The sequence below is a fragment of the Temnothorax nylanderi genome, unplaced genomic scaffold, assembly GCF_030848795.1.
Source record: "Temnothorax nylanderi isolate EJ_2023f unplaced genomic scaffold, tnyl_v1.0 TNYL_tig0838_pilon, whole genome shotgun sequence".
NCBI classification, from domain to species: Eukaryota; Metazoa; Arthropoda; class Insecta; order Hymenoptera; family Formicidae; genus Temnothorax; species Temnothorax nylanderi.
This window is the reverse complement of record NW_027249900.1, coordinates 8521-31289: the sequence shown is the minus strand read 5'-3', so window position 1 is coordinate 31289 and position 22769 is coordinate 8521. Positions and strand designations below refer to the sequence as shown.

The 22769-nt window shown below is 38.6% G+C and overlaps 2 protein-coding genes and 1 pseudogene across 2 annotated transcripts; all 3 read right to left on the bottom strand.

Moving 5' to 3' along the window:
• Nucleotides 1-2994: 2994 nt before the first annotated feature.
• LOC139785597 (E3 SUMO-protein ligase ZBED1-like) lies at nt 2995-12998 on the bottom strand (annotated as a pseudogene).
• Nucleotides 12999-16702: 3704 nt separating this feature from the next.
• LOC139785596 (uncharacterized) lies at nt 16703-20248 on the bottom strand. The gene is made up of 2 exons (XM_071724775.1): nt 18826-20248; nt 16703-16821 (listed from the first exon to the last, which is right to left on the bottom strand). Exons 1-2 carry the CDS (start codon nt 20246-20248, stop codon nt 16703-16705), a joined length of 1542 nt encoding a protein of 513 aa, XP_071580876.1.
• Nucleotides 20249-21133: 885 nt separating this feature from the next.
• Nucleotides 21134-22384, bottom strand: LOC139785595 (uncharacterized). The gene has a single exon (XM_071724774.1). The coding sequence runs from the start codon at nt 22382-22384 to the stop codon at nt 21134-21136; it is 1251 nt and encodes a 416-aa protein (XP_071580875.1).
• Nucleotides 22385-22769: the final 385 nt, after the last annotated feature.

Sequence of the window (22769 nt, the reverse complement as noted above, 5' to 3'; positions counted from 1 at the left end):
TATCGTGCAACGTAAGTTTTGCGATATTAACGTCACGCATTTTAACGAGTTCTATAACTAGATCTCGAATAGATAGCGATGAACCGACAGTCGACTGCATGAGTTGTTCGATATCCATGCGCCTTTCGATGATCGTTGTCCACGTTGCATGAGGCAGCGCGATCTGATTTCCTCGATTATCGCTAAGAATCAGTTCTACAAAGGATGTAGGTCTCACATTGATTCCGATATTCAAATACTTGTAAGCCGTGACTGTCAAAGCAAATCGTCTGCCTAAGATACGAGGCGTATAACGAGGTTCCGATTTATTGAAACTGTAGAAAAATAAAGTAAATAAATGATATATGGAAAAAATAAATTTTGAAAAATTTATGCAAAGTAATACATTTCAAGATTTCACTTTTGGTCTGTGTGTCTGGATTTTTTTGCGTGGGACGTGTTGAGAGATACCCACCATGATTTTTTCAAGAAAAGATGTCCTTTTATTTTTTCTATGAAGAACCCTTCATCGGAACTGTGTGTCGGGACATGGTTTATGAAACCATTCGGTGTCGAAATTTTTTATTAATAAGCAAATAGCTTACAATTGAGACTACACGTCTAAGGGATGTCACCTCTCTGCGATGTAGAAGTAGAAGAGGAAGAAACGATAGAGAAAAGAGAAAAAGCGATAGAAGAAAAGTATAAAACGATGAAGAGCGTTAAAATCACAGTATGCTCAAGCAAGCGACCAATTTGTGAAATCTTCGAATATGGCTGATATCAATTTTGAGTAAGAGCTGCAACAACAATCCGCTCGACTGAGTTCGAGGGACAAATTCAGTGCGTGGGAGCAGCGGTGCAACGAGTTTATCAATTCGTTGAAGGAACAAAGCCGAATTAAACGACCGCGATTATCGATCGGTCACCAACAGTCGTTGATTGCTCGTATCGCGCGAATCGAAGGTCTAAAAGATTCGGTACGTCAACGTTTCGTGCATGTGGGTGCCGGATACTCAGATGGCGCGAGATAGATACGGCTTTCGAAAGTAGTATATTGACTGATGCGGTAATAAATACCGATTACATCGAACCGCGACAATTTCTCGAAGATGCGAGAGACATTGTACTCGATCGTGTGCGGAACGTCATACAACAACATGACAGTGTAGAGATAAACACAGTGTTCAACGGCGAGTTTGTTGCGGGTGATAAACGTGCGAATAAAAGTGTCAATACGAGAAACTGTGAACTCCTTCGTTTGTCTGATTTGCAAGAGTGGTATGAGTTGCGCGTTATCGAGCCCACCTTAGCATCGCTGGAGGAATTCCAGAAACGCGTAGCGGGTGGGCTTTGTCACGTATACTTAATTTAACACTAAATATAAACAAATATGATCCATTGCGCGCGGGGTGTTTCGTAAAATTGCCGGAAGAAATTAAAATAAAGAGAGCGGTGATCAACGTAAAATCAACGGACAATGCGTGTTTCACGTGGTCAGTGGTGGCTGCTCTGCATCCAGTCAAGAATCATACATATAGAAAATCTTTGTACCCTCATTATGAAACAGTATTAAATTTACAAGACATCAAATTCCTAATGTCGTTGAGTCAAATTAAAAAATTTGAAAATCTTAACGGCATTTCCATCAACGTATATGCCATCAAGAAAAACAAGGATCAACTTGTAATCTTACAATACGGCTTACCGACCGAAAGATAAACAACAAACACGTAAATTTGTTGTACGTGGAAGACCCGCGAGATGCCAACGTAGGACATTTCGTCTGGATAAAAAATTTATCACGCCTCAGGTGAGCTCGCAGATTAATAAGAAAGAACACAAAAAATACTTCTGCGATCGGAGAGTATATTTTTATTCTATGATATTTTATTTTTTTTCATGAAAAATAATAAATTATTCTTTTTCGCAGATGTCTACACTATTTCAATTCGAGCGAAAAATTGGCAGCTCATGGCGTAGACTGCTAAAAATTAAACAACTGCGCCATCCAGCTACCAAGTGAGGATGACAAGTGGCTACAATTTCAAAACTATGGCAGGAAAGACCGAGTTTCGAGTTCCGTTCATCGTGTACGCGGACCTCGAGTGCACCCTGAAGAAGACGGAAGCGGATCCAGGAACGTCCACCTATACCTACCAACATCACGAGGTATTCAGCGTCGGGTACTACGTGCGGTGCTCGTTGACGACGACTCGTTATCCACGAATCGATTTCGTCGCGATAAAGATTGCATCGTGTGGTTTGCCGGAGAACTCGAGAAATTAGCCCATAGCGTAAAGTCTAACTTGTCTGATAATGTTTACACACACATACATGATAGATTTAACGCCAGACGAGTGGGAGATATTTCACAGTGCGACACACTGCTATATATGCGAGAAACCGTTCGCGCCAGACGACACGCGGGTACGCGATCATTACCATCTAACTGGTAGTTACCGAGGTCCTGCACATTCCAACTGTAACTTAAATTACAAAGATTCACATTATATTCCAATAGTTTTTCATAATTTGTCCGGTTACGTTTCACGTTTTATCATAAAGGAAATAGCTACCGCGTTCAAAGGCTCGATCAATGTACTGCCGATAACAAAAGAAAAGTACATATTGTTTACAAAACACGTTATAAATACCGATAAAAAATCACACTCACAAAATTGCATAAAGTTATGGTTTATCGATTCATATAAATTTCTGAATAGCAGCCTCGATAAATTAGCATTTTTTCTATGCAGAGATAAGTTAAAAATTGTACGTTCTCAATTTTCACAATTATCGATCGAGGATTTTAATCTTTTGACGCAAAAAGATATATTTCCATACGAATACGTGGATTGCGTGGACAAGTTGCAGGGCCCATGCTTACCGTCACGCGAATCGTTTTATAGTTCCTTGACCGGTGACACTGTATCCGAGAGCGATTACGAGCACGCCGCGAACGTTTGGCGACGGTTTTTCATTCAAACCTTGGGTGAATACAGCGATCTGCATCTAAAGACCGATGTCTTGATTATTAACATAAAATAAAGACAAAAAAGTGTAATAAAAATTCTTTCTAGTAACAACGGGGGTTTTCAAATAAACGCCACAAATATCTTTAATTTTGTCAGCTACTTGAGTGGATTGATTCTGCTTGTTCCACAATTTTGTTAATTTGGCAAATGTTGATCTATACTTCTTTTTATATAAAGCACTTTTCAAAGCTTTTTTGGAGTCTTTGACTGCAACAAGGCTAAGCGTATGGCTAACACACCTATGGTGTAGTGGAAGAGTAATGAAATCTTCTGCGTCTAAATCTTGCATTTCATCCGTGATTAATAAATCACTCAAATTATGGAATTCCATGTTAACAGTCTCGTCGTTATCATTTTCAATATTTTCATCTCTTTCAAAATCTCTAAAAAAAATTTTAAAATTTTATTTATAAATTAAAAAATTTAATGCGTTATTTAATATATATGTTATAGTCAAAGCCCGAAACGCGGGCATTCCTAGGATTGACTAGTCAATCCTGGGGAACGACCAAGCGTCTTGGTCAAAGCCCGAAATAAGTTTTGCGTTTCGGCTTTTGACTAGTCAATCCTAGGAATAACTAATACAGCTGGTCAAAGTTAGAAACTTAAGAATCACTTCGGACTTTGACCAGTCAATCCTAGGTGTGGCTTAATTCGGACTGTGTGACTGTTAACAAATAAAATCAAGATTTTTTTTACTAAGTTAAGTTCTTATTGTTAACATAATGTAGCTTTTTATTTACTTTTTTACTCTTGTACATAGTTTTTTCTTCTTAAGTTTAAAAATGTAGCTTTGGTAAAATATTGGTAAATGTCTACAATTAGGGCCCCAACGAGAAATCAATTAAAAAGAGGTAAATTCTATGTATTTTTGCCCCCCGAATCCAAAATTGTTGATAAAATTTGGGGGTCGCTTGTATTTACTAAGATATTGTGGTAAATATTGACATAAAATCATTATTTTCAAAAGTTAATGACTTTGTGGGGTAGACCTTGCTTCACCTTGCACAGTAAACATAAATCTGGTGTTCTCACAAAAGTTATAACGTCACAGTGTTCGACCGACAATCGAGCAATGAAGTCTATCGTCAGTAGTCCTGTGTTATAACAATTAATAGAACAATGAAATTATTTCAGTTTCTATCCATGTGTGAAAGGCAAAATGAATTAATAGAGTTTTTGCGAAAATGTGGCGTAATTAAAACAGAAATTATATGTCCGCGTCACTAACCTATGTAGGTTAGTGACGCGCTTTAAAAGTATTTAAGTGTTTAAAGCGCGTCACTACCCTGGTGGAAATAATTTTACAAATTTTCACGCAAAAATTATGCGAAAACTACAATTTCTTATAATATAATTACAACTTTTCACGCTATTTTCACGTAATTTTTACGTCAAAAGTACGCGATTTGGGCCATGTTTGTAATTTTTCATAAATTTACGTAGAAATTTTTATGAATAACTACAACTTTTTGGATATACTACAAAATAAAATATAAAATTTACTTAAATTCTCTCGTTGAACATTATTTTATTGCTGAAAATCTTGATTACGTGCAAGCTTAATTAAATAAATTTATATTGTACTTAGAAAATTTGCTTACCACCGCTGGATTTGAACCTGAAACCCCTGGCTCTTGAGTCAGTCACCTTCCGCACTGTGCTACAACAATGATTGATGAAGACGTTTCGTAATGTCTATATATGTTACACTTATTGTTAGCAGACGTACGGAAGGTGTCAGCTCTTAATAGGGTCGGCTCATTATATATATATATATATATATATATATATAATATATATATATATATATATTTCTTACAAAATTGATGTCGGTCATCTATTCGATATCGAATCGATGACTTATCGACATCGAATTTGACATTGAAAATCAGCCGATTTCAATCAAATTGTTTTGGCATTAAGTTGCTTCTTTCTAAGTTACTTGTGTTCAAAACTCTAAAAATTTTGTCTAAAATTAAGAGACTATCACCATATAGTATGCAGATAGTCATCGATTCGATGTCGATCGATATCGAACCGATGACTATGCATACTCTCATATGGTGACAGGCCGATATTCATAGTCGGTTCTTATATTCAAGTCCGTCTTAAGTTGAATCTTAAAATGTCATGAACCAATCGCATAGCCGTATTAAGCCTCTTGCACAATGCCAGGCAACAGGCAATAGGAACAGAAAATAACAAAAAAATCGTTAATTACGACCTAAAAAATTCGAATACTATGATTGGTTGGCAACAGGCAATAGGCACAGAATTTCCAACGTGACGGAAACTCTGTGTCTATTGCCTGTGTCACTGTTTATTCTGTATTTATACATGTATTTATACATGATTTCTGATTTCTATTCCCTGTTCCTATTGCTTGTTGCCTGGCATTGTGCAAGGGGCTTTGGCGTCTTAAGACATAACTTAAGACGGTCTTGAAATAAGATCCGACTATGAATACCGGCCATTAGTCTCTTAAGGGGGCATATACCTTTCTCGGACCAAAAAAACAGCATATTTCACGATTTTTTTCCGACGAAAATATAAAAGATACGAGGATCGGGTTTTTCGCAAATGAAAGTACATATTTTAAAGTGCATTTCCTGATTTTTTTTTAATTAGTGATGGAAACCCCTTCCCCTACAGCCCCTCGCCCTAGGCCCTGCTTGTCGTGGAGGGTTTTGCGGTACCGGCGGAATCTCCAAGCTGGCTCATCTGAAGACAAAAAATAAAAAAGGGTCTTAAAGTTTATGATATTTTCTAGTCCCTGACGGATGGGATTTCCCAAATTTTGATTTTTAACAAAATGGCGGACTTCCAAACTTGAGACATCGATTTTTAGTCAAAATTTTCATTTTGTTTCTTAAAAAAAAATAGAAATAATTAAAAAATTGCAAAAAGCATCCGTCAGGGACTAGAAAATATCATAAATTTTAAAACTTTTTTTGATTTTTTGTCTTCAGATGAACCAGCTCGGAGATTCCGCCGGTACCGCAAAAACATGCAGGGCCTAGGGCGAGGGGCTGTAGGGGAAGTACTTTCCATCGCAAATAAAAAACAAAAATCAGAAAATGCACTCTAAAATACGTACTTTCATTTGCGAAAAACCCGATCTTCGTATCTTTTATACTTTCGCCGGAAAAAAATCATGAAATATGCTATTTGTTTTTGTCCGAAAAAGGTATATGCCCCCTTAATTTTAGACAAAATTTTTAGAGTTTTGAACACAGGTAACTTAGAAAGAAGCAACTCTTGATGCCAAAACAATTTGATTGAAATCAGCTGATTTTTTTATGTTAATTTCGATGTCGATGAGTTTCCGGTGAATCGACGTTGAATTGACGTCGATTCGACATCAACCTTCTCACTGGATAAACATACTAAATATGCGACATGTTCGACATTTTTACATCAGGCTATGCTGAAATCTACAACTTTCAATAAGATCTGTTTCTATTCCTGCACTGCTAAACTAGTGCACACTGATGCAGTATAAGTTAGAGTGGGACAAGTATATCTTACATTTAATCATAAAAATATTTTTAGAATATTGTAGAAAGTTGTAAATAGTTGTAATTTTTACAATAATTTGCAACTTCTACAAATTACTAAAATTTTTATAAAAAATTTTGTTAGAACGTTGTAGAAAGTTGTAAATAGTTGATTTTTACAATAATCTACAACTTCTACAATTTACTACGTTCTCATAAAAAATATTCGCAGAATGTTGTAGATAGTTATAAATAGTTATGATTTTTACAATAATCTACAACTTCTACGATTTACTACGTCTCATAAAAATGTTCGTAAAAAAGTTGTTACAATTTTCTATTACTTTTTACAACTTACTACAATTTACTACAATTTACTACAATTCACCATGAATTTCTACAATTTTCACAAATTTGTAGAAATTTGTGATTTGTTGTAGAAGATTGCAATTTTTCATAGAAAATGCGTAAATTGTTGTAAAATTATTTCCACCAGGGTAACCTATCAACATTCCACGATACGGAACGCGAGAAAAACATCTCATCGGATACATGGCAGAATTTTTTTTTAAACGGCGATACAAGTTTAGCGACAGAATAGTTGCTTTTTTCGAAGCCATCGGAAAATTTTTTCCACCGAAAGAGAATACAACCGACAATGAGTAATAATTAATCCGTATTTGATAAATAAAAAAACCAAATATCCGAGTTTAGTGTTTTTTTTCATTTTCTTAACGATATCTTAAAAAATACAAGCGACCCCCAAATTTTATTAACAGTTTTGGATTCGGGGGGCAAAAATACATAGAATTTACCTCTTTTTAATTGATTTCTCGTTGGGGCCCTAATTGTAGACATTTACTAATATTTTACCAAAGCTACATTTTTAAACTTAAGGAGAAAAAAACTATGTACAAGAGTAAAAAAGTAAATAAAAAGCTACATTATGTTAACAATAAGAACTTAATTTAGTAAAAAAAATCTTGATTTTATTTGTTAACAGTCACACAGTCCGAATTAAGCCACACCTAGGATTGACTGGTCAAAGTCCGAAGTGATTTTTCTTAAGTTTCTAACTTTGACCAGCCGTATTAGTTATTCCTAGGATTGACTAGTCAAAAGCCGAAACGCAAAACTTATTTCGGGCTTTGACCAAGACGCTTGGTCGTTCTCCAGGATTGACTAGTCAATCCTAGGAATGCCCGCGTTTCGAGCTTTGACTATAACATATATATGAATCAAGAAAATATTGTATAAAATATCATATAAGATAATATTAATTTACCGAAATGCTTTAACAAAGTTTGAGCCATTATCTGTTGTTACACAGCATACTTTATTCTATATATGATATTCCAAAAACACGGAATTAATTGCTTTTGCCAAAACATCAAATGTATGCCGTCCTTTCATTCTACGGCAAGCCAGTGCAGCTGATTCCCTTTTTAAAGTTCCTGGATTAATCCAATGAACCGTTATTCCTAAATAACTTCTATAAAAAATTTAGAGATTTAATTTAATTATAATAAAGTAATAACGTATTAAAGAATTAAAAATATACCTTCATAAAAAATAAAATACTAATAGAAAATATTAATGTAGAAATTAAATAAAGTATCAAGATAATATCTACTATCTACCTCTTTGCTTTACTCCATAAGTCTGCTGTAGTTGAGATAGTTTCTACTTTAGCCAATTCATTTTCAAGAGCAGTTTTCATGTCAAAATATAATTGACTAAGTTTTTCTCTTAACGTCTTTCTGCACATTATTCGAAATGATGAAGGCAATCCAATTTTAACCAAATCAATAAAAGCAGGACTCTCTACAACTGCGAGGGGCTGAATATTTTCAATGACAAATCACAATATAGCACCATCTAATTTTTTTTTGAGTAATTCCAGATATTCCAGAACCCCATTTTTGTCATACACATTGTCTTTTTATAACACTATTATTGGAGATATCTTCATTTTCTTTTTGACGTTTGTTATTTGCAAGTTTAGATTTGGCTTCGTCTATTTTTTTCAAGTAACGTGGATGTTTTGCCTATTAAATTAACATGTAGAAATCAGAATAAAATAATGTGATGTTTATGTGATGTTGTATGTAATAGGTAGATGATAATGTTATAATATAATATGTATAGGGTAAGGTGGTATAATAATAAGGTGGAAAATAATACAATCCAATGCTACTAAAAATTATGTAAAAGCCCAATAAACCAAGAAATTTTTTGATCATAGGTAGAAGTAAAAAAAGGCAAAAAAGCATATTTAGAAGCATATTTAGAAGGAAAATAGTTATTATAAAAGAATTTATAACAAAATAGATATATAGATATTGTTACGTCCTGCGAACTCCACGATTTCCCTTTTTCGCGGAAATTCCTATTAAGCGCTTAAGATATCCCTTAAGGTAAGGATAAATAAACTGAGCACGGACGGTTATCGATCGGCGAGTGAGCTTTGATCTCCTCACATTCCTTTTTTATGATCAAACTACCTATTTGCTTGGGCAACTAAAAGCAACCTTCCAGATGACGAATTACTAACAGACGGGGCATACTTGCCCAGATTCTCATCAGCTTTGTCTGACCCACTACTATAAAACACGGCGACATGACGCGCCAAAGGGGGCCTTAATCCCAGACGGAGTTTGCTTAGGATCTTTATTGCATCGCGCGACTAGCTCAAAATTGCCCGCGCAATGTTCTGACAAACAGAAACAAGATCTAAAACGTGCTTTTGGAAACCTTGTAAGAGCACGTGGCAGAAGTTTCTGTTTGCAATAAAACTGCAATTAAGATTAGATGGAATGCATTTGTCTGTCGGTACTGAAAATAGGGTCGCAAGATAAACTAAGAACCCAGACCCCTAATAAAAGAGAAATCGGCGATAGTAAAAAACAAATGAGTCACTGGAAGAAGCGATGGGTTACACCCCCAATAAGACAGTGGGGGGCCTTACGAGGGGACTCACCAATGGAAAAACCGGAAAAATCGATAACCGTCTCTAGCTCTCTAGGATAGGCGAAAACTTAAGTATCTACCTCTTGGGTGAGAAATATCCTGCCCAATAAGGAATCCTTCAAACCAAAAATTAGAAACATCCCGCCAACCAGAAGTTCCCAAAACGAAAACCAGACACCTCCCACAACGAAATCCACTCTTTCCATCCTTGGAACCTTCCTATATAAACCCCGACATTGCGGCACTCCCTCTCAAAAAGCTTTCGAGTCTCTTCAAGCCTCTCAAGCCTTAGTCTCGTGCCTCAGTCTCCGCATTATAATCGTGATCTCTTCCGTCTTTGAGTCACGATTCCGCACTTAGAGTCAGTGCAAGAAATCCGACAGCACATCAGTCGCTCCGACTCATTCTCCAACAAAGGTTCATTCGGGAAGGAGTCCGTTCCAACGTTTTGAAACTCATCAAGTATATATATATATATATATATATATATATAGTAAGTCCTATATACTTATATATATATAAATATATCATTAGACTCGTGAAAATGTCAACAAATTGATAGACAGGCGATACGAGTCAGGCGCGGTACGTGGTGCGCAAGTAAAGAAATTAATAGTTACAGAAGTAACGAATTACAGTGTATATATATATATATATATATATTCCAACTTAATAATATATATATATATATATATATATCGGTTCCCTTCTTTATACATTCTCGTGTTCGGGAAGTCTCTCGGTCATACACTAACCCTTCCATCCCTCTAACCGCTTTTGGTCATCTCGTTTATTCCGGATTAGCCGATTTATCGGTGGACTCGGAATAATCTTCTATTATTTTGGGTTAACTGACTCATCGGTGGATTCGGAATAATCTTCTATTATTTCGGGTTAGCTGACTCGTCGGTGGACTCGAGGTATCCCTTTCGTTGTCCCGGATTAGCCGATTTATTGGTGGATTCGGAATAATCTTCTATTATTTCGGGTTAGCTGACTCGTCGGTGGACTCGAGGTATCCTTTCGTTGTCCCGGACTAGCCGATTTATCGGTGGACTCGGAATAATCTCTATTATTTCGGGTTAGCTGACCCGTCGGTGAACTCGGGGTATTCTCTTCCTTATTCCGGATTAGCCGATTTATCGGTGGACTTGGAATAATCCTTCTCTATTAGTTCGGGTTAGCTGACTCGTCAGTGGACTCAGGGTATTCTTTTGATTTCTTTAATCTCCAAAACCCGAGGTGACTTCCCCGCAGTTAACGGACTTTAATATTTAACAATCCGCTAACTTGTAATGGATTTGGGTGGCCCCACCCGCAAGAAGTCGCGAAACGCCGCGAAACACGAAAGGAATCGTCGGAACAAGCGGGCGCAAAGGGAGATTGAAAAACAAGCGTTGGAATTTCGCCAGGAACAAGTTAACGGCGGTCTTCCGCGACTCGCCACTCCGCCGCCTCCACCAGCTCTTCCGGAGGAACCACCGTCGCCGCCTCCTCCTAATTCGCCTTCTCGCTCCCTTTGTTATCGCGTACTCCCCGATACACCTGATTCTTCCCCCCTGCTCGAACCTTCGTATTCTCCGGTTCGCCCCGGGGAACTTCCCGATTCCCCCCCCTCTCGTTTGCCTCCAGTCCTTCCCCCATACAGGAGAGATCATATTCCCCTGTTCCTTTCGAGGAACTTCCCAGAGGACCATCCCCGACGCTGTCGACCGCATCGACCGTTGAGGTTCTCGAGGAAAGTCCTCAACACCCACATTTCCTTCGTAATATACCCGCGTATTTCCCCCCTTATACTAAACACATTCCGGAAGGGACTTTTACCATTGGTCCTGGGAAGTTCGACATTAACGAACTCTGCTCGGTCATCCTCAGGGCCGATCCTCGCCACTTCACTCTCGTTTTTATCCCCAACCATGAATTCCCGTATAAAATTCCCGTTTACCTCCTAAAAGAGTTATTCTCTCGCTCCACCGTCACCCTCGAGGAAGTAGTCGATCCCGAGGTAATCACCATAGACTGATAATTAACACGCCCTATAGTATAAGTATTAATTATTTTCCTTTTATATTTTAATTTAATTCAAATACTCATATACATCCCACACATACATAGTTAAATCCATGTAACTTCAATTCTAAAACTAATTGTAATAATAGCGGGCAGGATGTGCATTTCCAAATAGGTCTCCCTTCAAAAATCCTGCCCGATCACCCCCGCACCAATGTAACACCCGCGAAGAACACACACACGTTACACACATATCCGACATTCACACTTATAAATGTATTCAATTTTATTTTGCCCTAATTCTCATTTATTGTTTACCTAGCTTATATTATTGTAATAAATGTTTATCTTATGTTAAATATTAATTTCAATCTGCTTTCATTTATAACTCAAGACCTCACTCACTACCATCTCCCTCTCGAAGTCGCACGAGGTCCGATCCCGAGTTAAAGGGATTAAATTCCCTGACTCAAAAGAGGACCGACAATCGCACCGCTCACGGAAGGCGTCCTAGGGTCCCTACGGACGTTGACCCTTCCTGAGTCATAAAAGTGCGTTCGGCTCGCGCCACGCGCCTCAGAGCGTGTACCTGCGAGCAATATCCTTAAGCGTCTAGTTGCGTCCTTCCTTACCCCGACCCCTCTGGTTAGCCTTTCCTTTGCTTTCCAGGTTTCCTTATCCTAATCACGGGGTTGGACGTAACAATATTAAACCTTGCAAAAAGTTTGTTATAATATTTGTATATATTAAAGAAAGAAATTTTGACAGAAAATACAAAAATAACTATATTATTAATTCATTAATTAAGGATCGTTAATCTAGTCATGCTTTTGCATGTCATGCTTTTTATACCTACTATTCTATGTTGCACATTTGATTCAATGTAGAACATAGGGTAGAATTGTTTAAATTTCTTGGAAATCTAAAAAAATAAAAAATTTTTTTTTGTAATTTTGATTAATTAATATTATATATTATCTAGTTCAAATTCTTATCTAATTATATTAATATCTAGTTTTATTTTATATATTATATATGTCTCAATTAGCTCAATCTTAATTCATTAAAGTTATAAAATTATAAAAAAAGCAATTACATTTAACATTACATATATAAAAATTATGTTTTGCAAATAAAAATAAACAGCTAATATTGAGTAATACTAATATACAAATCGTAAAATCGTATATGGTCTGTGCAGTATCGTTTTCAATAAAAAGAGAAAAGCTTTGTTCTCGGATTATGACTACACAGAATTAATAATTAATATCGAAAATACATTATATAAATAAATAACACTTACTTTTTTGTGTTTCCTCAAGTTGGATGTAGAGGTTTTATTTGCGTGAATAATTTTTCTGCCTAAGCATAACTTGCACGTAAATGCAAAATTTTTTTCATTGCTCAGCTTCGGTTCGAATGTAAAAATTTCTGAATATGCCGGCCATGGTGTTTCACAATCTGTTTCACTCGCGGATTGAGACGTATTCGCTTGCGCTTCTTCTGCTTCTTCAGTGTCAGTCATTGTTCTCAGACTTTTAAGCGTTGATTGTCCTAACTCGGAGTGATTCCTAATTCAAAGAAATAACAAAATGTCTGGCAGCGGTCGTAATACTCGTATAACTCGTAATCTAGATTCTAGATTTAATTCCTGAATTCTTCCTACCGATGGAGGAGAAATGCTTCTCTCACTACGCGCAACACGAAACCGGAAACAGATACAAAAGAGCTGCGCCGGGTATTAATATTCAACTAAAATCGGAAAGATAAAATTGGATTGAAATGATTGGATTAGGAATAGAAATCCTTGACTGTTTTTCATTTAGTGACAACAGTTGACATAAGTGTCGTCCTGTCTTTGTTACTCAATAGGCCTATTCTCTTAATTCTCCTTAGCTAAACTTTAAACTTGGAGAGAAAAAGAGGAAAGTTGAACGATGCAAGAAAATAGAAATTCAGCTAAAGAGAACAGCCAGGCCTATTGAAGACCAAGAAAGATAAAGATAGAACAATGATTGTGTCAACTTGTGTCATTATTGTCATTAAATGGAAAGCATTCCTTATTATCTTATTTGAAAATTAGAAGTTTATCTACAATACGTACAAAACATTGATTCTGCGGGTCCGTCGTGCAAAATTCTGAATATTGAGTACAATACGTCAATACTCAAATAACCACTTTCCTTGAATCACGCTATTTAGCGAAACTTTTTACGGAATAGTGGATCCCGATAAGAAAAGACGGCACGATGTAACACAAATGACACGTAAGTCACGTAACACACCTTCACAAACACTTTTAGGACTTTTAGCACATGAAAAATCTACCATGTACACGTGTGAAGAAGAAACCGAAAAGTCAGCCATGGGTTATAACAAAAACAAGCGCAGTAGCGAGCGCGCACCGCGCGCGGCATCAAAGCCGGTGTTCATAAAGTTATTAAAGTTCGTTTTCATGCCAAATACGGCTCTGTGATTGGTTTATGATTCTAGGAGATGGCGTTTTTCCCTCCGAAGCTAAATATAGAAAGTAAAGGTAAGTTTACACACGCAATGATTAGTGGCGGCAGTCGATAACGCCAGTAAAAATGCAAGTGTAAACACTTGATACAAACTGGCGCTAGTAATGTGGCGGTTATTGGCCAAAGCATATAACCTCAAAATTTGAGGAGAAACCTAACACTAACCGCCTAACCACCAAATGTCCTGACTGACTGACTGACTGACTGACTGACTCACTCACTCATCAACGCCCAGCCCAAACCCCTGAACCGAATTTTTACCAAAAGTATATGAAATAGGGGTAGAATTTTCCGGGGAGTGCCACTATGTGTATAGTTTTTTGTTACCGATTTTCTGGAAACCGGTTTTTCTAATTCTTCTAATTTTTCGGGATATAATTGATCGAATCTCAAAGAATTATAGATCAAACATGGGTAGAATTTTCCGGGGAGTGCTATAAAGTGTATAATTTTTCGTTACCGATCTTTTTGGAACCCAGTACCGAAATTTTTGTCAATTTTTCGGGAATTAATTGACCGAATCTTAAAGAATTGTATATGAAGTAGGGGTAGAATTTTCCGGGGAGCGCCATGATGTGTACAGTTTTTGGTTACTGATTTTCTGAAAACCGGTTTCTTTAATTTTTCCAATTTTTCGGGAAATAATTGATTGAATCTCAAAGAATTATACATGAAGTAGGGGTAGAATTTCCCGGGGAGTGCTATAAAGTGTACTATTTTTTGTTAGTGTTAAGTATAAATTTCTTGCAGAAATCGGTAACCCTTTCCCCGATTCTCGCCAAAGTAAATCGGTTACCCCTTCAACGATCTTCGCCAAATTCAATAACAACCTTCCTTTAATGATGATATATAAGAATACATGTATAACTTATACTCTATTTAAGCATAAATCGGTATCCCCTTCACCCTATTTTTATGAAACCAGTACTAAAATTTTTCTAGAAAACAAAGCTAAATCTTTAAAAAAAATTCGGATGAGATGAAATTTTAGTAAACGCAGCATTGAATTTTGAAAAAGAACAGGACGTATTACAAAATATTTTAAAGGAAGAAAATCAAAATATAGAACTCAGCGATAAGAATAATGAAGAGGATTTACAAAATAATAAGCATGGTTTGGAAGATAAAATATTTAATTTTGCGCACACATGCACGCATGCACGCATACCCCTATATACACGCACAAACACACACACACACACACACACACACACACTCGCTCATTCACTCATTCACTCATTGACATACACAAATACGCTGTAAAAAGTAGAGGCGACGTAGATAGAAATAAATGTTTATTTTAAATGACATATAAAAATAGCTATTATTTTAATTTTTAGTTTTTCTTCTTTTTATCTTTTTGGTTTTTTCGGTTTCTTCATCATTATCTTCCTCTCCATGCTTTTCATCTTTCTCTCCATGCATGATATTTTTCAAATCCTCTTCAGTTTTTTTCTTGCCGTGTTCTAAATTGTGATTTTCTTCCTCTTTCTGTTTTTCATCTTGTTCTTTTTCAAAATTTAATGCAGCGTTTACTAAAATTTCGTCCCAACCGTCTTCCAATACTATAATTTTCAAACATCAATTTTATTCTATTTATATTTATATTAAAATTAAACATATTAAACATGCATATATAGATACTAACTTACAATTCTTGGTATTTATATAGAATAGCTACTGCACCTCAAAAATTAATAAAAATAGGCTCATTCGACGCATTTTGGCACGAAACGAAAGAATCTGGCAGAAAAATGCGGCGGTCTGCCCCGCGACGCGAGATATTAAACGTTAAAGTTGACAGAAATCAGGTTATGATTCCTGTCATACCGACGACATGTAGCGACTACGAACATGCCCTACAGCCATATGCGCATGCTCAGTGGCCGCACGCGCATGCAGCAGATCACGTGACAACTGTTTGGTTGATAAGTCAGAAGTGTAACATAATTCGAAATGATATTCTTTCGGCGTATAGATTAGTGACGCTTTAAAAGTATTTAAGTGTTTAAAGCGCGTCAACTAACCTATGTAGATTAGTAACGCGCTTTAAAAGTATTTAACTGTTTAATGATTTTTGTTAAAGCAGGGCACACACACACGTGTGTATGTCCTGCTTTATAGAAGTTGTGATTTTCGTTAATAAAGCAGAGCACACACACACGTTGTGTATGTCCTGCTTTATAGAAGTTGTGATTTTCGTTAATAAAGCAGAGCACACACACACGTTGTGTATGTCCTGCTTTATAGAAGTTGTGATTTTCGTTAATAAAGCAGGGCACACACACACGTTGTGTATGTCCTGCTTTATAGAAGTTGGAACGTTTTCAGAATCGACACTCTTAATGTCTACTCTGTGGTTTAAATGTTTATTTATTCTAGTTCACTTTGATTTGAACACACGTATTTTATTTTGAAAGTTACATCGCATTTGAGTCTTTACTCGATACATATACGCACTAAATCTATTGATTGATCATTAACTATTCGGAACGCCTTTTCGTCGAATTGTTTCGCGACTCGCGTCGGACCCACGCACTCGCGAAAACGCCTAGACGCCGTTCCGAGATCGCGATGACGCCTCAAGCTTAAGCCTGGATCGCGATAACGTCTTCGGAACGACCTGGTTCGCGACAATGTTTCGTTTAGAAGTCCGCGTTCGTATAGCGTTTTCCTCGGCTAACTAACTCGACTGCGAATTCGATCGCTTGAGATTGACTGTGTCCTTCGCCTGACCGACCTCGAATGCCTCCTTCGACTTACTGCTCGACTGCGTCGCGGCAGCCGTGACCCCCGCTACCGCTTTTGCGAAAACACAAATCATTCTATTGGTGGATCTTAGATCCGCCCGCCGATTCGCTCGTGTTCGGCCGTGACTGCTAATATTGGTTGAAAGGAGAAGACGATAGCGGAAGCCACGATTCGAAGATCCTAGGCGCCGAAGACGCCTGAAGTTATGCCGCCCGGCGGCTAGACAGATATATATGTATGTGCGGGTACGTGTGCGTGCGTGGGTCTGCGCCGCGGATCTTTTATTGTGTATTTATTTTTTGTATGGCCTACGTCGTGCACGACATTCGCTAGTTGCTACGCAACATGCTCCCCCCGTTGAGGGTGTAACGCTCAAGTACTGTATTGTTATGACGTTTGCAACGAATTAACATAAATTGCGTTGGAATTGTTACGTATTCCGCGTGACGATACAATGTTTCATATGATAACGCTTTGCGATCTCGTGATGAGATTTGCATGACTAGTGGTCGATCGGTAATGGGCATAGGAGCTTGACTGCCCGTTTTAATTCTCCGGTTGCGGTTTTGACCGTGGCAGTTCGTGCTACTTCGTCTTCACCTGGGTGTAGTGCGGTAATTTTGCCTAGTGCCCATTGTAAACACGGCTGATTTTTCTCTTTCAGAAGCACGACTGTCCCTATATTCAGCTTCGGTCCATCTTTCGTCCACTTATAACGTTTTTGAAGCTCGTTCAAATACTCAAGATTCCAACGAGCCCAGAAATCTTGCCGGACCTTCGTAATATGTTGCCATGTAGATAGTCGATTGGCTGGAACATAAGATAGATTTCCCTCCGGGAGGGTGGTTAGCGGCTTGCCAATTAAATAATGAGCGGGTGTCAGTGCTAACGTGTCGTTCGGATCGGATGAAAGGGAGGTAATGGGTCGGGAATTTAGAATTCCTTCGATTTCGATTGTAAATGTATTTAATTCCTCGAACGTGAAGAGGGAATCGCCAACAACGCGTCGGAAATGATGTTTGAATAGCTTTACTGTAGACTCCCATAAACCGCCGAAATGCGGCGCTATCGGAGGTATAAAATGCCACTTAATGCGGCGTTCGCTGGAGAATCTTTCTATGCGATTCTTATATTCATCTGAGTTGAATAGAATATATAGCTCTTTCAATGTATTGTTTGCACCTACGAAGTTCGTCCCGTTGTCAGAGTAAACATGGTTCGGTACTCCTCGTCTAGCAACGAATCGACGTAACGCCGCCAAGAAACCGTCGGACGATAGATCACTCACTAATTCGAGGTGTATTGCCTTTATTGACATGCATACGAACACACATATATACACCTTGATTCGCGTTTTGTTCCGATATTTTTTTTCCTTTATAAAGAAGGGACCACAAAAGTCAATTCCCGTATTTGCAAAAGGTATGGCTTCGCATACACGGACCGACGGAAGATTACCCATTCTGTATTCTATTGCCTTGGCGTCGAAACGAAAGCAACGCGTGCACGCGCGTATCACCTTTCGAACCTGATTTCGACCGTCGAGTATCCAAAATTTTTGTCGGAGAATATATAAGGTAGTCTGAATTCCCGTGTGATAATGGGTTTCGTGAATTTCACGTATGATCTGATCAGTCAAGCGATGCCGACTCGGTAGTAAGATTGGATGTTTTCGTGAGAATGTCAATTGCGATTTTTGTAGACGCCCTCCTACGCGAATTAAATCGTTTTCGTCTAAAAACGGGTTTAAACTAGCGAGTTTACCTTGGTTTATTACGCGCTTAATTTTAAGGATTTTGATCTCTTCTGAAAATCGCGTAGCTTGTAGAAGCCTTAAAATACGTATCTCCGCTTCGTTGATTTCCTCCGCGCACAATGATTCGATGTATTTGTTGTCAGGTCGAAAACGACGACAATATGCGATGATTCTAAGCAATTTAGAGTAAGAGGAATATTTTTCGAATAATTCTAAACTACCGTTTATCGTTGTTAAACACGTGTTTGTTCTTATTTCGGGTATTTCGGTCAATCGTATCTCTCCGTTGGGCCACTTGCCTTCATTTTCAACCAACCACGGAGGTCCCGTAAACCAGGTTCGGTTTTTTAAGAAGACGTGGGGTAATTGACCCCTTGAGATCGCATCCGCCGGATTGTCTTCCGACCTAACGTGTCGCCATTTGATCCCGCTGGTGAGTTCTTGTATTTCCGCGACTCGGTTCGCCACGTAGGTTTTAAGCATGTGAGGTGACATTTTCAACCATTGCAGTACGATGGTTGCATCGCACCAGAAGTTTGTTTCATCGATATTGATGCCTAACTCATTTATCGTTTCACGGTATAGTCGTGCTAGCAATAATGCACCGCAGAGCTCGAGTCGGGGAATGGTGATTAATTTCAGTGGCGCGACTCTGGATTTAGCGCATAGTAATTTACTAACAACGCTTCCGTCATTCCCCTTTGAACGTACGTACAGGCACGCACCATAACCGACATTGCTAGCGTCGCAAAAACCGTGCAGTTGAACCTTTTGATGATCATTTATTAATAATCTGCGATCGATGGAGACCGTATTTATTAAATCTAATTGCCGAGCAAATTCCGACCATTCCGTGTATATACCTTGTGGAATAGATTCGTCCCAGTGTATTCCGCATCGCCATACGTCTTGCATTAATTTCTTCGCATATAGAACGACAGGTCCCAATAGTCCTAACGGATCGAAAATTTTTGCGATTTCTGCTAATATTCTTCGCTTCGTTATTTTTTCCGTGGGTTTAGTCGTTTGGGCTGAATAGCATATTTTATCTGTACGCGTGTTCCACATTATGCCTAACGTGTTCAGTGATCGGTCTATGGTTACTGTAAAATTCGCGTGTATGTCGCCTTCAGCTAAATCCTCTATGACCTCCTTCTCATTAGAAGCCCACTGTTTAATTGTAAAACCGCCCTGGGATAATAGATTGATCGTCTCATCTCTAGTTGCGCAAGCCTCTTCGACGTTTTTGGCGCCAGATAATACGTTGTCTACATACATGTGTTCCTTGAGGACTTCGGCTGCCCTGGGGTATGCCTGACCTTCATCTTCTGCGAGTTGTACCACGGCGCGGATTGCGAGAAATGGAGAGGCAGTGTTACCGAATGTGAGCGTATTTGATTGCAACGTCTTTATCTCGCCGTCCCTACGCCAAAGAATCTTCTGATATCGTCTATCGTCTTTATGGACCAAAACTTGGCGATACATTTTTTCTATGTCCGCCGTAATTACAACTACGTATACACGGAATCGGATTAAATGTGAGAATAGTTTATTTTGAATCGTAGGTCCTGTCATTAATATGTCATTCAAAGACACGCCGTTGCTTGTTTTCGCGGACGCGTCAAATACCACTCGAACCTTAGTGGTGTGGCTTGATTCTTTAATTACTGCATGATGAGGCATGTAAAATCCATCCTCTTCGGGAGATTCTACGATTGACATGTGACCTAATTTTAAATATTCTTCTATAACTTGCGTATATTCCGTTTTTAACGTTACATTTGCATTAAGTTTGCGTTCCAATGATATTAAGCGTTTAAGCGCGATAGTTCGCGACTCGCCGAGACGGTGATTTACTTCACGGAATGGCAAACGAACTACATAGCGTCCGGTGCTATCGCGATACACGTTGTTTGAGAAATGCGTTTCACATTCGATTTCTTCTTTAGATTTCGGTTTATCTGTCGCGATCTCTTCGATATTCCAAAATTTGCACAATTGATTTTCTAAAGCCGTTAAGTGGCATATCATTTTCGTCGCGCCCTTTGTCGTCGCGCCGCCAGCAATCACCCATCCGAGACGCGTCTTTTGTATATATAAGTCATGGCCTTCGTGGGATAGATTAATTTGACCGACGGAAAATAACGATAACGTTGTTCCCGAACCTATCAATAAATCAACCGGTCTCGGTAGATGAAATTCTGTATCGGCTAACCTAATATTTGCGGGTATTCTAATCGCCTCTCGGGGAAAGATCTCAGATGGAATTAAATCTGTAATAGTCGGTATCGTTAAACATGTTAGTTCTTTACGAAACTCGTCGATTGTGGATTGTATCGTGATTTTTACTAAGCCTCTCGACTCGGTACTCGTAGCGTTAATCGCACCGATAGGTATTGCGTGTGCAATCGTTCGCAAACTTAAACGTTTCACGACGGATTCTGAAATGAAATTCGCGGTAGCGCACGTGTCTAATAAAGCACGGACCTTGATGTGGTTATTCTTCCGATCCCGGATGTATACCATTGCACTCGTCAATAATTGTGGTGCTGATATGGATGATATTGTAGCGAGGCTTATTGCTCTCCCCCCGGTCGAGTCGGTTAGTCATTCTATTTTGGCGGTCGCAGGTTTCGGCGCATCCTGTTTACTCGTGCTCGCGTACTTATCATAATGTAAGAGCGTGTTATGTCGCTTTTGGCAAATGGTGCAATTAGAGAACTTGCAGGGAGTGTCCCGGTGGGAGCGCAAACAGTTGTAGCAAATCTTCGCGTTTTTTACTGTCTCGATGCGTTTAGGTACGGGTAATTTTTTAAATGTATCGCATAAGTAAAGTGGATGCTTCTTAGTTTTGCATACTATGCAATTACGTGAAGAATTTATAAGGAAGGCTTGATTTGATGAATAACGCTTCCTTTTGCTTGGGGGCTCGCCTATTCCCTTTTCCGTGTCGCTTATCCTGACTCTTTCCCGTCTCGATGCACAGACTGCGGACTTGTACAAGAATTCGTACATTTGATCGAGTTTTGGAAATTCGTCTCTATCTAAACTTGTCTCCCATCTATCTAACGCGACTTTCGGCAGTTTACTTTCTATAATATGAACGATCATTTCGGATCCAACGGTAACATCCAACGCAGCCAACGAAGCGACATGTTGTTGTGTGTCGTCCGCGAGCTTGGATAAACCGGTCGTCGTTTCTTTGTCCAACACGGGTGTATTCAATATTAGTGAAAGATGTCGTGAGATTAATACTCGCTTTACTTCGTACGCGCGTTCTAATAACTCCCATGCGTTCGCGTAGTTTATTCCGTCGATGGCAAAAATTCTTATCTTGTTAGTTGCTTCATCAATTAACGCGGACTTTAAATAGTGCAATTTATCCACGTCGGATAAATCTGTTTGTGAGCTTATCATGTTACGAAACGCGTTTTTAAATGATAGCCAATTTTCGTATTTGCCGTCGAACGTCGGCAACGGAGCCTCGGGTAATTTGATTCGCCTTTTTTTGACCGAAACGACGGTTCCTATATTATCATTTCGTGTTTCGTCGTTTGATCCGCCTGCGACCGAGTTCGTATTTTTTGCCGCGTCTAAAATGTTTTCGATCTTGCCCGCGAGAGAATAAAAACGTTCTTCGAGGTGCGTGAATTCGTCTTGATGTCCTTCGTCCGGCTCTAATACCACGAGTTCGTCATTGAGTTCTTCGAAATTCTGATATAATTCTGTTAGGCGGGCAATTCGTAATTTTAACGTGGCGTTATCCACTTTACCCTTGTCGAGAAGATTGTTTACGTTGGTAATCTGAGATTTTAAGGAGGTACGTTTTTGCACGAGAAGCTTAATTCTATCCGACATTGTTAGGCGATTCGGATTAGGATTGGGAATGAACGACTTACGTTAGTTGACCGTAATGGAGATGATACGGTATGCTGTTGCACCGCTCTGGCGGTCCTGGCCTCGCGGACAAGTGGCAGCGGTCTCTGGCCGTCCCGGTCTCGCGGACACGTGGCAGCGATCTTTCTTGCGTATGAACCGTCACCTCACAGGAAGCACCATGGAACGTTTTCAGAATCGACACTCTTAATGTCTACTCTGTGGTTTAAATGTTTATTTATTCTAGTTCACTTTGATTTGAACACACGTATTTTATTTTGAAAGTTACATCGCATTTGAGTCTTTACTCGATACATATACGCACTAAATCTATTGATTGATCATTAACTATTCGGAACGCCTTTTC

Coding starts and splice junctions, on each gene's coding strand:
- LOC139785596 (XM_071724775.1), bottom strand. CDS start 20,248: ATGTCAATCGTAGAATCTCCCGAAGAGGATGGATTTTACATGCCTCAT. Junction 16,822..18,825: donor GTGGTTGGTTGAAAATGAAG/GCAAGTGGCCCA, acceptor TTTTCGCAAAAG/CGGTAGCGGGGGTCACGGCT.
- LOC139785595 (XM_071724774.1), bottom strand. CDS start 22,384: ATGTCGGATAGAATTAAGCTTCTCGTGCAAAAACGTACCTCCTTAAAA.